Source organism: Magallana gigas, chromosome 2 (assembly GCF_963853765.1).
Source record: "Magallana gigas chromosome 2, xbMagGiga1.1, whole genome shotgun sequence".
NCBI lineage: Eukaryota > Metazoa > Mollusca > Bivalvia > Ostreida > Ostreidae > Magallana > Magallana gigas.
The window spans coordinates 16,148,866-16,165,594 of NC_088854.1; the positions used below are offsets into that span (position 1 = coordinate 16,148,866).

Consider the following 16,729-nt stretch of genomic DNA (forward strand, 5'->3'; position numbering starts at 1 on the left):
AAAGTTTACAATTTTTAAGTTAAAATAAAATTAAATAACTTATGATGTGGTTTATCAAAAAACAAGGCGCAAACGATAATTAGAGCGAACGGAACGGACTCGAGCGAACAGGTAGATAGGCGAACGAACCCGATACCCTACAATTAGTGGTTTTAAAATGTTGTTTTTTAAAGTGTAGAAATTGGAAAATATATAAATATAAGTAATAAGGAATCATTCTTTAAGGTTAACTGGGTTAAACCACGACCCCGACCGAAATTATCACCTTTAATACTTAAAAAGTGATTCCTTATTCCTTAAATAAATTGCAACAAATACTAAATATATATGCATGTCTTCCTTTGATCATACTGTAATGAACTTATTTAAAGTACAGCAACTATGCCAAAGTATAATATTTTTTTTATCGATGAGACACTAAACCCGCTTAACCTCTAAATAACTGTTATAATACTTTTAATTTGATTGCTGGTGCATGTATCGAGAAGATGGTGGTGTATAGGGGTGACATCATGAGAATGATGTGATAATATGTCGTGTGCACAAGAAAACAAGTAGTGCACCGAAGAAAAGTAGTGCACACGGGAAATAAGTAGAAGTGCACGAGATCATAAACTTTTAGCGCACACAAGGTTTTTATTTCTTCTAGAAGGGGACACTAACCCCCTAAATGTTACATGTGTCATACTTAAAATTTGATAAATGATGTGTTGAGATGATACCATGAGCATGCATGAGATAATGTGGTGTGCGTGAGATACTGTCTCAAAATATTAGCTATATCAAGTTTGGGCCGGACGGTAAGGAGACGTGGCAGAGCCGCAGGGGGCAAGCCGAGCCATCTTCATGTTTTCGACCCATGCAAACCTAACTATCGCTTACATTTCAAGACAGCTGTCATGTATTTCATTTTAATATATACGCCTAATACACCTTTATTATTCAGTAGACTAACTTTGTGCCTTAAAGGGGCATGGTCACGATTTGGGTCAAATTTTATTTTTCTATTTCTACTGTTTACAATGCTTCAGTAAAGCATTTCTAATAATCAAGTAAAATTTGAGTTATAAACAAGATACAGGGCTCACGAGTCTTTGTCATGTAAACAAGGCTCGTGTCCTGTTTTTATTTACATGGGTTCAATATACCAGTATTAAATCTTTTCCAGCTTATTTGTTTTATCTTTTTATTTAGTTTAAGCATGGATAAAAAGTTCCTATAACGTTTAACACATCAGTGTTTAACGTAAATTCTCGGTAAACATACATGATGTATATATAATCTGGAGTAGAGTCTCAAAAATATCATTTAAAATTGGCATGTCAAATGATCAATCTTTTAACAAACAAAAACAATCGTATTTTTTTTATCAAAAGTGTAAAGGCAATCCAGATTTTAATATGCGAATTAACCACGTTTGAACTAACAACTCATTTGAAATACCCTGGGCATGCGCATTTTGCGAGTCCGGAAGCAAAATTAGTCAGCGGACATATTTTGTGTTTTCAAACAATTTACGATGTATTGACTGTAAGAAACCTCAACCATGAAGGGGCTTATAGTTTTTATGTGTGTGATTCTACAAGTGTTTAGCAATGATCCAGATGTCAAAATCGACGAAACCAGTCCTCCAACAAAATTTTTACCGTTCGAGAAAATAATGACGGTGACCAAAAACAGCGACGCTTACCTAACTTGCAAAGTTGAAAACAAACCACCCGACAAAGATGTGGAATGGGTCGGTATACCTATGCAGCCCGGAGCTCCTTTGATTTCCATTTCCAATGGTCCAGATTCCAAAGACCCTTTCAAATATCAGATTGATGTTCCCTCCGCGCTTCAATGGAGATTGAAAATACAAAACGTACAACTAACAGATGAAATGAAATACTACTGTCGGGTGCCCATTGGTGTCCAGAAATATGCTAAAGATGTGCGTACCTTGAAAGTTGTTACAGCACCTCAAATAGCAGATCTTGAAACAGACAGTGATATGACTGTTAAGGTTGGTGATCCTGTATCATTGAAATGCAATGCCACTGGAAGACCCTTTCCAATTGTGAAATGGGAAAAACTTGCTGGAGGTTTGCTACCAACTGGAGGTAGAGAACATAGAGACTATGTTTTGGATCTTGGAAAAGCAAAACCAGAGTATCGTGGATCTTACAAGTGTACAGCACAGAATGAGAAAGGGAAAGCTTCACGTGTTGTTTCAGTATTGGTGCAGTTTAAACCAATTGCCCGTGCTGTTCAAAATCCAGTACAACAGAAAGTTGGATATCGTAAAGACTTGATGTGTGAATTTGAAGGTTATCCAATCCCCTCTTCACAGCAGGTCGCATGGTCTAAAAATGGTCAACCTATCACGACTGGTGGAAACTATGAAACAACATACATTGAGGGAGCATCTGACAAAGTCCGAATAAAACTTACCATCAAAAGCGTTACCAATGCTGATTTTGGCTATTACCAGTGTATGGGATCCAATGCTGAAGGAAGTGGAAGCACCCAAATAGAACTTCAGTCCTCTAATGTCCCCACTCCTGACTCCACGGGCCAGATTAACGGTGCCGGAATGTTGACATTCAGTATGATCACGATCATGATGTTACTTTCTGTTTGCTTTCTGCATAAATTTTGAAACATTGGACAAATCTTGCAGCAGAACTTATTCTGATGCTTCAAATGACCAATAAAGCCAAACTATGCAATGTACACTTTTAGATCAACTGTACAAATTTGACTGTTATATTTCATCATTTTTCATGTTTTGGCATTTTAGCTACCTAAATTGGTTGTAAAGACATGTATTTTAATACATACTTTAACATCATTTTTTTGTGTGGTAGTGAACATATTTTTATTCATTGTGCCATTAATTTTTTTTATCAAAATTGAGGTATGTTAATCTTTTTGTATTTTGTACATTTTCATCATGAAGAACTCAAAGAAAGACTTAATTTGTGAACATATGATATATATAATGGCATTGGGAAAAAAACTAAGATCATCAAATGTATCACAAACTTATTTATTCAGTTTGACTCAACGTTTGTTAAGGAAGACCTTCCTAGCCCTCAGTTATAACAGATTTTATTCTATAGGAATTTATGAAATCATTGATGTAAAGCTTTATACAAGAGCAGAAGAAAAAAAAGTATATTTTTCATGTACTTTCAATCTTTCCATATAATTTCATATTTCACGAAGTTGTGATTATTTTTATATTTCACGAAGTTGTGATTTTACCGAGTGCTTTGCAGCAATGCATTCCATTTTTTGCATAAAGGTTTGTGAGAGTATTGGTATACAAGAAGCATATCATTTTATGTACATTCCCATTCATATGGACCACTTTGTGTAATGTGTGCGAGAAAATTTTTATACAAGATGCATATCATTCATATCAGTGATATAGTATACTGAGTTTTCTAAATCTATTTTGTATATTCATGTATATGGTACTCCTATTTACATTCTGATGATTTTTATACAATATTTAAGACATTAAATAAATTTAAAGATAAATAACAGGAAAATTGTTTGTGTTTTGTTTTGAATAGGAGTGCATGGCTTCATGTACATTTTATTTCTATAACTTCTTTTTTTCTAAAAGATATAAAGGTAAAGCAATCATTTATGGATCGTAAAACTGTAAAACTAAAAAGTGGTTATTAACGTGTGGGGGGAATTTACACAACATGTAGTTACGCAGTAAGCTTTAAACTATGTAAAATAATACCGCATGAATGGTAGAAAAATCGCAACTGAAGTGTGGTTAAAAATATATCCGCGTATTTAATACTTATGCGTAGTGTTTTGCTATATAAAACGCATAGTTAACAAACAACGTAAATAACCACTTTTACAGTGAAGAGGAAATGCCGCTTTTGACAGATTATGCTTTACAACACTATTGAACAGAATAAAATGTTCCATTCGTAAAAAGACTGAAAACGGATTTTAAGAAAGTTTACTCTTTAAAGCTTGTTGAATAATTTAATATGCTATTAAATTTTCAAATGAATAATATTGTACAATGGATCTGTCGGTCTTGAAAAACAACTAGGCCTAGTTCGCGTGATTAAAAAAAATGGCTTAAAGCTTATTGATTAGGCTTTGATTGATTTATGCTTAAAAATTGATATTAAAGAGAAAATTAATGAAAATGTTTGTGTTTTTTAAAAATCTATTTTCAAGGTATAGCATAGCCCCATAACTCCGTCACTACCCAACTCCGTCACTTTCGGGAAACACCTCGCCGTTTCAAATCAAGTGCAATTATGACGTCATTTTTGGCATGTAAAATATCTTCAATCAAATATCAACAATTTACAACGGTAAATTAAAGAATGTGTTCAAACATAACAAAATTACACCTTGTTCATTTTATGCAACAATAATTGCGTGAAATCAGCTAATGCCTTTTCACGGGTGCATTGAAATAACGATATTTTTGACATGCGGACACATTCGATGATTTACGGTGGTCAGTCATTTTAAGAGAGGTCAAGATGAAACATTTCGCATGCAATTTATTTTTATTAAGGTTATTAATACATATTTTTCAGTCCGCAATAGCGTTTATGCAGTGCACTTGATGAGAACGTCAAATCGCTCATGCCGTAATTTTTGCCTTATACAGGGTTACAGATATATGCGGTATGTCGGTATTTAGAATATACCACATTTATTAAAAATGTTATAAATAAATAATATAATCATTAATATATTCATTATTGAAATGATATATTTGAAATATGTATGGACCGCGGCAGAAATCAAACGGCATCCCGTGATACATTCTGAAACGGTCATTGTGATTATTGTTACAAGGACCCATTTTTTATTCTGGCGATCATTTCATTTCAATGAAATTAAATACCATTTAAATTGTAGACACCAATTTACTTATTATATCTTGGCCTAGATACAAGTTGATTTTAAACTAAATTGTTCAGTAGTGTGTCTCCATTCCCTGGCGTATCATAGATCATGTGGGTGACGTAGTTAGGTTTATAACTTATAATAGCACGTGTGATAAATAACGTTACAGGTTATATTTAGTGATTGCAAATGATAAAAACCGCAAAAAATAATTTACAGAATAACGCGCAATGTTTTCTGCTTATGGTGACGGAGTGTGGGTACTCTGGGATAAAAGTGAGCTATTTCATTTATTTGGCTAGTACCAATAAGTACAATAAGGTGTCAAAATACTCCATTAGAATAACAGAGGGACTAACTACATTTTCATGTACTTAACGAAAAGAATAAAAAAAAACAAAATTTATTTATTATTTTTGTAACGCCAAGCGTTCCGGAAATATTACGTTTTAAAACTAGTATTTTTGTTGGGGTCATGCAAACGTTTTTATTTGCTGAAATAGAAAGTAGACAGATCATGTGATTATAGGCCTGTACTGTAGGATTTTTTTTTGCCATTTAGGTATTAAAAATGATGTAGACATTTGCTTATTTGTTTCAGAGATAACGTTAAAATGCCATTAGAGACAAGGCTGACGTTTTTGATAGTTTTGTTCTTCAATACGTTCCCCGTGCAAGGAAAAAGTAGCCAGCCACATATTTTGTTCGTCCTAGCAGACGATTTTGGTTATAACGACATTGGGTATCATGGTTCTGAGATAAAAACACCGAATCTGGATAAGCTTGCTGGAGATGGTATTAGATTGGAGAATTACTACGTGCAGCCGATCTGTACACCAACAAGGAGTCAACTTCTCTCTGGCAGATATCAGGTAATTATGAACACAATTTTTTTTTTCATTGGTTTACTTTCTTTCAAGGTGGGGTGGAAGGGGGGGGGGGGGTGACAATAAAATAAAGACATATTTAGGCACTGCAGAAGTCAACTGCTGGTAGAACTCCTTTACTTATAAAGTGTGTTATTGCTTTTTCTCTTCATTTCATGTGCTTAATTATTATAGCTCACTTGGTGTATGAATACAAATCAAGATTGTTTAAAACAAAAACAATTGTAAAGGATATTTCATTGTCACATTTTTAGGAAACCTTTCTTAAATCAGCACAAACTCATTCATTTAGTAATTAGGGCAGTTTCATAATTATTTGATAGTATATTTCAGTATCTGCATGCATGACACTGTCCATCTGAATAAACATACATGTATATTACTGGTAACCTTTTCAATGGACCTAGCCTCTTCATCCTCATTAAATCATAAGACCTCAAGAATCAACAATCTGGGTTTTTCTAATCCCTTGCAGGACATTAAACTATTCCAACTGAGCTATGTTTGAACTTTGAATGACCTGATGCATCTCAAGTACCAGTGTTTACAGGAGTAAAAAATTAAACAGCCAAAACTGTCATTCTGGAATTTCCTATTTACTGGTACTTGATGAATATTCATGTTACATTATTTAAATTTTAAAACCAAGTGTGCATAAATATTCAATATATTTTTGTCGAGTTTAGATACACACAGGTCTTCAGCATGGTATCATTTGGCCCTCACAACCAAATGGATTGCCTCTGGACAGTCCAATACTGCCACAGAAACTGAAGGAAGTGGGATACTCAACACATGCTGTAGGGAAATGGCATGTTGGTTTTTACAAGAAAGAATATCTACCAACCAGCAGAGGATTTGACTCTTACTTTGGTAAATATCTGTAGTAGAAAAGGATGAATAAGCATATAAATACATTTAAAACATGGCTGGACCAGAAATCGAACTAGGACCCCTGCACCTCTAGTCAGGAGCTCTGCTACTGAGTTACACATACATGGATCCACGGTCTTTATAAGCACTATACATTCCTCCCTCCTTCAACTCAGAAGTTCACCCTGTCAGCACTTATTATATGAAACATTGCCTGAACAAGAAAGTCCACAGCACCATCTGTACCAGTTATATTGAAATACCTGGTATACATGTATATATGTACCATATTGTTAAAATTTATCAAACTATAGAGGCAGCGTACATCGCAGGCTGTCCTTAGTAAATGACAAAATCCTACTTTGGGTGAGGCTGCAAGGCCCGCTGATCAGGTAAGCAGCGGACATTGCAAGCCACCCTGAGTAAATGACAAAATCCCACTCTTGGATTTGTGTAAACATACTTTAAACTTTTTGATGGAAATGTTAACGTTTCAAAGCATTTCAATATTCATTTTGATTTGTCAGAGTTTTTGAATGCTGCCACTGTACCAGTATATACATATACTTTTGCAAAAGTTTTATTAATCTCATATGTTCATGTATACAAGAAAAATTGTTAATCACAAGGTGCATTTCAGGATATTTGACGGGAAGTGAGGATTACTATACTCACCATCGCTGTTATGGTAAAATGTGTGGAATGGACCTACGAGAAAACGCTGTTCCAGCTAACTACTCTGGGATATACTCCACATATCTTTTTGCCCAGAAAGCAGCCGACATTGTCCAAAAACATGATTCAGATCAGGTTTGTTATATGAAAGTGTCAAAAAGATATTTAAGTGGAATTATTATGCGGTTTACAAAAAAGAAGGTAAGGATTTATAAATTTGAGCAATTTTTTTTATCAGTTTAGTTTGGACCTATAAAAACTTGCATTACATGGGGTTGAGTTTTTTCTTTTATTGAAATGAATTGCATTACAGTGACCATGAGATATTAATTAAAATAAGTAAATTTAATGTAACTTTCTTGCTTACAGCCTCTGTTTTTGTATCTGCCATTCCAATCAGTCCATTCCCCACTGCAAGTACCAGAGAAGTATATACAGCCATACTTGCACATTAAAGATAAAAAAAGGAGGAAGTATGCTGGTACATGTACATATTTTTGTTAGCATCAGAATGTTAAAACAGCAAATAAGTGAGCTTCAGAAAAAGAAATAAATGAGCTTCAGTTCAGCCAATACAAAAGAATCATTGTAATTCTAGTTATTAAAAAAAGACCCACCAAGTTTATACCCTCCACCCAAATATTGACCATACCAGGTATCTGCCCAATGGAATTCTGCCAGAATATTTATAGGCGCCCTTATCAGCTTTGGAACGCTTTCTCCTTTTTTCACAGCTCTATTTATGTGAGCAAAATTTTCTTCACAAATGAGGGTTATCTAATATATCAAGTTATCATCTTATCTCTGTTTGAAAATGATTACCAATACAAGAGTTTATAATTTTAATTATAAGGAATGGTTGCTGCCATGGATGAAGCCATTGGGAATCTAACAGAGGTTTTCAAACAGAAAGGAATTTGGAATAATACTCTGATGGTTTTTTCAACTGGTAGTTAAATACATTTTCTAATTTCTTTTTAAATCTCATAATACTGAAATATACTAGGGTTTGAAATACCACAGTAATGAAAGCACTGATAAAGTTGAATTTTCACATTGTCTTAATGTTTAATACCTGGTAATGAGAAAAAAATGAAATATAAGAAATTGAATTTTTTGAAAATTGTCCTATTTCACTTGGTCAAGAACAAATTTCAAGTGTCAGATCATTGTAAAACTTAACTTTATGAATGATTAAAATTTTGACAGAAGTTAATGATTGTTGGAACTAGAGAATATAAATCTACCGTAAGCAAAATTTTGAATTTATGTTTAGATAACGGTGGTCAAATCCTAGAGGGCGGAAACAACTATCCACTGAGGGGATGGAAAGCATCGCTGTGGGAGGGAGGAATGCATGGGGTGGGGTTTGTTCATGGCCAGATGTTAAAGAGAAAGGGGATGGTTTCTAAAGCATTGATGCATGTCACAGACTGGTTCCCTACCCTCGTCTCACTGGCTGGTGGTAATTTGAATGGAACGAAACCTCTGGATGGTGTTGATCAGTGGAAAACAATAAGGTAAATAATGCTTTCATCTAAAAGCTAACCTAAAATTGAGATTGTACAACTATACTACATGTAGTAAAACAACTTTCTTAACCCTATCCCTATAATTATGTGTCATCGTTTGTCAGAAAAATGAAGATTATTATGATGCATTCTTGATTTGCAATTGAAAAAAATATTTGCTCAATTTTGATTTCAAGAAAATAAGGGTGCATATTTTATGAAACTTGTAATAGGGTCTTCTGTAATTGAATCATAAATTGTTTGTAGTGAAGGGTCAGCTGTTAACCAAAGGAGTTCGATCCTACACAACATAGACCCATTGTTTCAACCAGTGGGACATAGACTCCCAAAGAGCCCGTTTGACAATAGAATTCGAGCTGCTGTACGCTTTGGAGACTGGAAACTTATAACTGGCAGTCCAGGTAAAAGCACCTGTCATATTTCTTCAACAGATCTCTCTGATTTTATTACACAATAATAGCTTTAATTGTTGACAAAAGCTATGTTTTGACATATGCATAGATAAGAACTACTCTTTATTGTCAGTATTGTATATTTCCTTCAGGAAATGGTAGCTGGGTTCCACCACCTCACATGAAGTCGCTGCATCAGATGGAAGATAACAGTGAACCTCCAGAAAAGAACATCTGGTTGTTTAACATTACTGCTGATCCCTATGAACACAAAGATGTGGCTCACATCAACCCAAAGGTTGTCATGCAAATGTTGGATCTTCTGGCTCAGTATAACCAAACAGCGGTACCCTGCAGATATCCGAAAATGGATGAAAAGGCAAATCCAAAGTATCTGGGTGGATACTGGGGACCATGGCTTTGATTGATACATTTGTATTACATTCCCTTACACATTCATTACATAAAGACAGTGTAAGCTGTGGGTCTCTCTGGTTCTTATTATAGGATATATGTAACATTTTCAATAAGTTAATTATGGTACCTTTATTTGCAATGTACAAGGAACTTTTGTGATATGAATGTTTGAGTTAAAGTGCTTGTGCTAGAATTTTTGTTTGAAATATCCGATCTAGTAATGTTATAGGTTGCCTTTGTAACTTCAGTGTGTCACTGGAAACCAATTTTTATTCACATGCAAGATGACTATGTGAGGTGGACAAGATTGAACCTCTTTTTCACAAATAGTTCTCAGGATTTACTCATCCTTGAATGGTTTCTTGTACCAGTTTAAGATTATTTGTCTAAAAATAGGTCCCCTTCAATAGAGGTTGGTTCACATTATATACTTGTATTGTTTTCTGTTCCTATTTAAAATGCAGTTGACTTTGGTTGAATGGTTTTGTTAATTTTCTTGTGAAATTTTATATACATGTATGAATTTTGATAAAACACACTAAGATATATCATAAATTTTACTAATGAAATTATGCGCAACTTCATCATTTTCTTTAATGATATATGGTGATTTACATTTTACTGTTTAAAGGATGGGATTTTTGAATTTAATAAGAAGTCTTTTTTTTGTAGAAAGATTATTTGAAAATGCTTCCTTTATGTGTTTTTGTTGTTATATTGTTTACAATGAATAATGCAATACAAGAATCTCTTTTCAGTGCCTATGAATCATACATCCTTGTGTATTTTGATTTTTTGGGTCCATACCCAGTTGATGTGTTTATTCAGGACTTTGTGTTCATTGGAATGGTAGTCATCTATGCTCCCTAAGAATATTATTACATTTCTCTTTTGTCATCTTGGGAACAATCTCTGGCGCTGTACTATTTTATACAAAAAATTATGAAAAAATCCTTAAAGATGTTTTGACTTAGTTATTTTGACTTGACTGGAATCTTTATAAAGAATTTTTATGTTTTACATTTTTATATATTTTTTGCTCTAATATTCTATTTTGTAAAAGACATATAGGGAAAAAAAAATAAACAATATTTTCTTTACTGTTATTTTTTACTTCTGTTCCTTTTAAGTTCACAATTACCGTACAATGTATACATTATTGAGATGGTGAATGTCTCAAGCAGCCTGTTTCTCATTTTTTAGCTCACCTGGCACACAATAAATGGGCATTGCTAACTAATTGAATTTCAATCTACTTCAACAGATATTTAATGTTTTACAAAATTTTATAATTATAAAATTTGATAAACAATAAAAATGCACACAATTTTGACCTATCTTACTTTGCAAACTTTGATAAAAATTTAGTATTCACGATATGCAATAGTAGTAATATGATTCTATGTGAGTTATTTCTCTTTGCCTTAATATTGACCATAATTTTTTCTAAATAACCATTATATATTTTTATGATTTTTATTATTTTTCTCCCCACTATTAAGCTGCTTTTTTAGTTTGTGCGTCGTGTATTGTGCTCATCTGTATGTAAAATTAATTAATTTTATGGGTTTATGTAAAGGAATCCAGCGCCATGAATATAATTCTTCCTTCACTTTTTGGGACTCGATCAACTATCACGACTCCAATGTAACCTGAATATTTTATGGCTTAGTATGTACTATACTTTGTCCCAAGATATTTATGCAGCATTTTCATAATTTATTCGCTATATAAAAATTCGTTAATTTATTAAAGGTCTGCAGATCTATTTTTATCAAAAGTTTACAATTTCTGGATGGTAGAGCTAGGGTATAGTTTTCGCAAACATAAAAAAAAATTGAAACGGGGAAAATACAGTAGTCAGAGGAGTCTCAGATTAGGGGTAAGACTCTTAGAATGAAGCTTTAAATGCAAACGTGAAACGCAAAAGAAATCATGCATTTTAGAAAGGATGACGTGAAATACTGCTCCCAGTAATATTGGCAAAAAATAAATTTCGAAATTTTTCTTTTTACATGTGTTTGCATGTACTCAATCCCTGATATATGCACTCTGATATAATTCGTTTTTTACCAAAGAAAAAAAAACTATCACATGGGAGCTACAAATCATTATTAATGCTAGGGATACACTGTTCACTTTTAATCTCCGTATACTTTTAGCTTTTAGTAATCACGATAACGGTCAACGTTGATTGATTTCATTAAAGTTGTGAGCATACTTGACAAACCGTGTGACAATCATGTGATGTCCTTAAGCTCGATAAAAATAATGCAACAAGAAGGTATTTACTCGAGTGTTGATAATGTTTATCTGATATAAGTCGTCTGGTTATTGCTAGCTACATAGATATGATGAAGACGCTAGCCTCGGTCATCACTCTGCTGGCCACCTTATGTCTCTCAAAATGTCAGACGACAAAACCACACATCCTGTTGATAATAGCAGACGATTTTGGTTACAACGACATCGGGTATCATGGTTCTGAGATAAAGACGCCGAATTTAGACAAGCTTGCGGGAGAAGGCGTTAAGCTGGAGAATTACTACGTGCAGCCGATATGTACACCCTCAAGAAGTCAACTCATGTCTGGACGATATCAGGTACATGTATCTTAACCTCACCCGATATGGTTGTATACATTATCATGTACATGTAAACAATAGCAGAAGAATAAAAATAAACATGAAATCTTTTGTTTAGCTCTAGCTTTACGTGGTGAATTCCATTCAAACCGTTTACACTATGCTGTAAGTTCGGTTTAATATTATACAGGCTATGTCATGGTCCTTCCAAAAAAAAAAAGATCAGAATTTCCTATTCTATATAACACCTCGAAAAATAATAATATAGTTGTGCCCATGTTTTCAAATTACAAAGGACTTTGTTCTAACTATCAAATGTGTGAATATCTTAAACTGTCAACAGTTTATTGCGAAATCGCTGTACAAGTAGCAAATTAAAACAAGGAGGTGAAATTAAAAACAAAGAGTCTGGGACCATCAATACTTTATTAGAAATCGTAATCATACAATTATGATGGTCTTCTCAAAAGAGTTATCTGTCCTACACAGTGTATCTTCACGTAGATTATCCTTAAAGATATTGTCAACGTATGCGTACAAGAGAGAAAAAGCATGCTGTAATTGTTTCAAAAGTACTTCTTGAGTCATTTCAATATTAAACCATTTCCTGTACAGATACACACTGGTCTTCAGCACGGAGTCATACGCCCTCCACAACCTAACGGTTTACCCCTAGACAGTGCAATACTGCCACAGAAACTGAAGGAAGTGGGATACTCAACACATGCAGTAGGAAAATGGCATCTCGGGTTTTACAAGGAGGAGTATCTGCCAACAAATAGAGGATTTGATTCTCATTTCGGTAGGTTGAAAAACCGTACGGCTTTCATGCAAGACACACTATGTCATTACTCTTAAATATTGCAAAAAAAATGGTGCATTACAACCTTCATCAGAATCCTTTCTTCTTTTATATTATATTTCGTTATTGTATTTGCCCTTTTTATCGATAAATGTTGTGTTGGTTATCAAGTTTTGGCTTACAATACGTTCTTTGTACATGTACAAATTAATTTAAACGTGTTACAATGTACCATGTTACCAGGCACCGTTAAATCATTATTTTGCCCATTTGTTTGTGGATAGAAAAGAGGGGATGTTGTGTCATGTAATAAATTTTTACAACAGCAAATTGCCAATGCACAATTGCGATCAACTGAAGAGAGGTTTGATGATTCTGTTTTTACAGGATACTTAACAGGAGCAGAAGACTACTTCAAACACGACCGCTGTTTTGGCGCCATGTGTGGGACCGATCTTCGTGACAACATGAATCCTGCTAATTACACAGGAGTCTACTCTACACACTTGTTTGCCCAAAAAGCAGCAGAAGTAGTCAACAACCACAATACAGACAAGGTATTAATGGTTCAATCCTTTTCAAAAAGGTCAGGAATTAACTGCATTCGAGAATCCAAGAATCGAAAATCACTTTGACTCAGACTGAACAAATTCTATTGCCCCCCCCCCCCCTTTCCACTTAAAAAAAGTTGCAATTAAACACGTATTAATGTTTTCCTTGCAGCCCCTTTTCTTGTATCTGCCTTTTCAATCTGTACATGGGCCATTACAAGTTCCTGAACAGTACACAAAGCCTTATATGCACATACAGGACAAACAGAGACGAACATATGCCGGTATTTCTTTACTTCTCAAAAAATATTTTTAAAAAGTAGGATTTAGATTGCAATTTACAGTGATCAGTGAAAAGATGCAAATTTAATTTTTTGTGTGACTTAATCTAAAGGCACACATTCTTACAACTTTTAAAATCAAAACATCTAGGCTATGTACAAATAAGAAAACTGACCTATACAAGATAGCATACTTAAAAAAAGTTGTATAAGCAATTTTTATCAACGAACATAGCATTAAATATGCATCATTTTGATTTTATGCAAAAATCAGAGAAAGATCTAGAAACTGAAAAACGATCTACGTCCGTATTATAGTAGTTTGAGAATAATTTGATAACATTGTTAGGGATGGTTTCGGCAATGGACGAAGCTATTGGGAACTTGACTGATGTGTTCAAGAAAAGGGAGATGTGGAATAACACGCTGATGGTATTCTCAACTGGTATGATAAAATAACTTGCCGTATAATGTACAATACTCTTCTAAGCACATGATCGATGAATTTTTCATTTATTGACAGACTGAAACTACTTTTCATACTAACTACTCTTTATTCAAGTGTCATCAATGATTTTTTTTAAAGAATTTGAGATGAACAATTTGTTAATACCTTTTGCAGACAATGGAGGTCAAATTCATGCAGGGGGAAACAACTTCCCTCTTCGCGGGTGGAAGGATTCCTTGTGGGAGGGAGGCGTGCATGGAGTAGGGTTTGTTCACGGCCAGATGTTGAAGAGGAAAGGGTCGGTGTCACGAGACTTGATTCACGTCTCTGATTGGTTCCCAACTCTCATTTCCATGGTGGGAGGAACCTTGAACGGAACCAAACCATTGGATGGAATGGACCAATGGAAAACAATAAGGTAAATTGACTAAATACGGTAAACATCATGAAACATACACAATTTGTAAACACTGAACGCGTGATCTTGCGCATGGTGCAAGTGATACATGTACATGTATATAGCCCAAAAAGAACAAAACCCACAAAAGTAAGAATTCCCTTACAACACTAATGCGTATGTATTTGCAGTGAAGGTTCATCCCCTGGTCCAAGGCAGTCCATTCTTCACAACATTGACCCTATGTACCCGCCGGTGGGCCAGAGGGTGCCCAGCAGCCCATTCGACAACAGAATACGGGCGGCGGTCAGAATGGGCGACTGGAAACTGGTCACTGGATTTCCAGGTTTGATGAACCGAAAAAGTTTTGAATAGCCTATTGCTGCTGCAATAATTCATAAAATATTATACAGTTGTTGACTGGGGTAGAGGGCAACAGTTGATCTGTCGGACCGGCTCGCAAACTGTTGCGAGCCGGTCCGACAGATCAACTGTTGCCCTCTACCCCAGTCAACAACTGTTTTGTTATACCCCTTCTTATCAATAACACGTTTTCGCGGAATGTGACGTCACCGGTCAACAGTCTTTTTTAACAGTCGATTTTAACAGTTTCAATCTAACAGTTCCAGCCCAACATTCAAAATGCTGGACTTTTTTCGTATAGAGTTACATTGTATATAGTAACTCTTTTACAGGGGAATAACAATGAGTATTATTATGATAGTGACGAACTAACAAATTGTAGTAAAACCTTCCGGTGCCATCGATGGCTTCGTTACTTTAAAGAACCCCCCCCCCCCCTATGCTTTAAGCTCTTGACAGAGAGACAAGCAAGCAAATTTTTAAGCATCTTATTGTTGGCATCTGGTTACAAGTGCTATAACAATAAGAGAGACTCACTTTTCCATAAGACTGTATATACCCCCTTGTTCTAAAACTGAGACTGATATCAAAAGCAAGCCTATATATTTTTATGGTTTTAGGGCCTGTGTAGTTTTCGCATTATCAAATTAAAGAGTCTATATGGGTCTAAAACAGCAAAACACTATCTTTATACAGCAAATATTAATTCATATAAAAGATCATGGCTGTCTTCTAATCATTTTGAAACTAAAATCAATTTGGAAGTCATAACAGTTTTTTTATTTTCAGGAAATGGAAGTTGGGTTCCGCCTCCTCATATGGATTCCATAACTTTATCTAAAGACTCAGCATCTAAGAACATCTGGCTCTTCAACATAACGGAAGACCCTAACGAACACAATGACGTATCGGGCACCTATCAGCACGTAGTTATAAACATGTTGGAGTTGTTAGCCCAGTACAATAAAACAGCTGTACCTTGTCGATATCCGGCCATGGACAGCAAAGCTAATCCAAAGTATCATGGTGGATATTGGGGACCATGGGAATAAAATTTAACGAGCAAAAGCCCACACCCATATTGAAGCCATTTTGTTCGAAGATTTCATCACGTCCGAAACTCTTCACTTGACCTTGTGTCTTCTTCCTTTCTTTGGTTTCCAAATGGGCTTAGTGTTCTGTTATTTTATTATGCTGAACGATGGTTTGCGTAACTATAATGATATAAATGCCCGAATACTAAACGCTGTCAATTTCTTCTAGATTAGCATTGTACAAACATTTTAGAAGAACACTTGGCATGCAAAATACATTTGTAGAAAGTTAATTTATATAAGTTTAGATTAATAAAATATCATTAATGAATGGCTTTTGTTTGTTTGGTCTATGGTAACATCCGGATGTCTTGAACAATATTGGCAAGCTATATATTGCTCTCAACACGAATATCAGTGCCTCATTCACTGCTAGCGCCGAACACTGTGGGTACCATAAGCTAAAGGTCTAACAAATTTAGGTATCATGAGGTCTCGGAGATTAGGTCTTGCTAAGATATTCGGAAAAAATTCTTCATCTCGAGATTCTCCCCTCATAATGCTCGTTTGGGATATTGGCCAAAACTTTGGTCGCATAGCCGCCA

The 16,729-nt window shown here is 34.7% G+C and overlaps 3 protein-coding genes across 3 annotated transcripts; all 3 read left to right on the top strand.

The window, feature by feature from the left end:
* Positions 1–1,439: 1,439 nt before the first annotated feature.
* On the top strand, positions 1,440–3,539 carry LOC105345755 (lachesin). Its single transcript, XM_011454040.4, has one exon. The coding sequence runs from the start codon at positions 1,547–1,549 to the stop codon at positions 2,639–2,641; it is 1,095 nt and encodes a 364-aa protein (XP_011452342.2). The 5' UTR covers positions 1,440–1,546; the 3' UTR covers positions 2,642–3,539.
* Positions 3,540–5,394: 1,855 nt separating this feature from the next.
* On the top strand, positions 5,395–10,767 carry LOC105345766 (arylsulfatase B). Its single transcript, XM_034448221.2, has 8 exons — positions 5,395–5,759; positions 6,461–6,647; positions 7,288–7,457; positions 7,692–7,803; positions 8,176–8,271; positions 8,599–8,842; positions 9,101–9,255; positions 9,399–10,767. Exons 1-8 carry the CDS (start codon positions 5,502–5,504, stop codon positions 9,668–9,670), a joined length of 1,494 nt encoding a protein of 497 aa, XP_034304112.2. The 5' UTR covers positions 5,395–5,501; the 3' UTR covers positions 9,671–10,767.
* A 1,161-nt stretch (positions 10,768–11,928) lies between these two features.
* LOC105341749 (arylsulfatase B) lies at positions 11,929–16,429 on the top strand. The gene is made up of 8 exons (XM_011448473.4): positions 11,929–12,266; positions 12,864–13,050; positions 13,438–13,607; positions 13,774–13,885; positions 14,232–14,327; positions 14,505–14,748; positions 14,919–15,073; positions 15,880–16,429. Exons 1-8 carry the CDS (start codon positions 12,015–12,017, stop codon positions 16,140–16,142), a joined length of 1,479 nt encoding a protein of 492 aa, XP_011446775.3. The 5' UTR covers positions 11,929–12,014; the 3' UTR covers positions 16,143–16,429.
* The last annotated feature ends 300 nt before the right edge of the window (positions 16,430–16,729 follow it).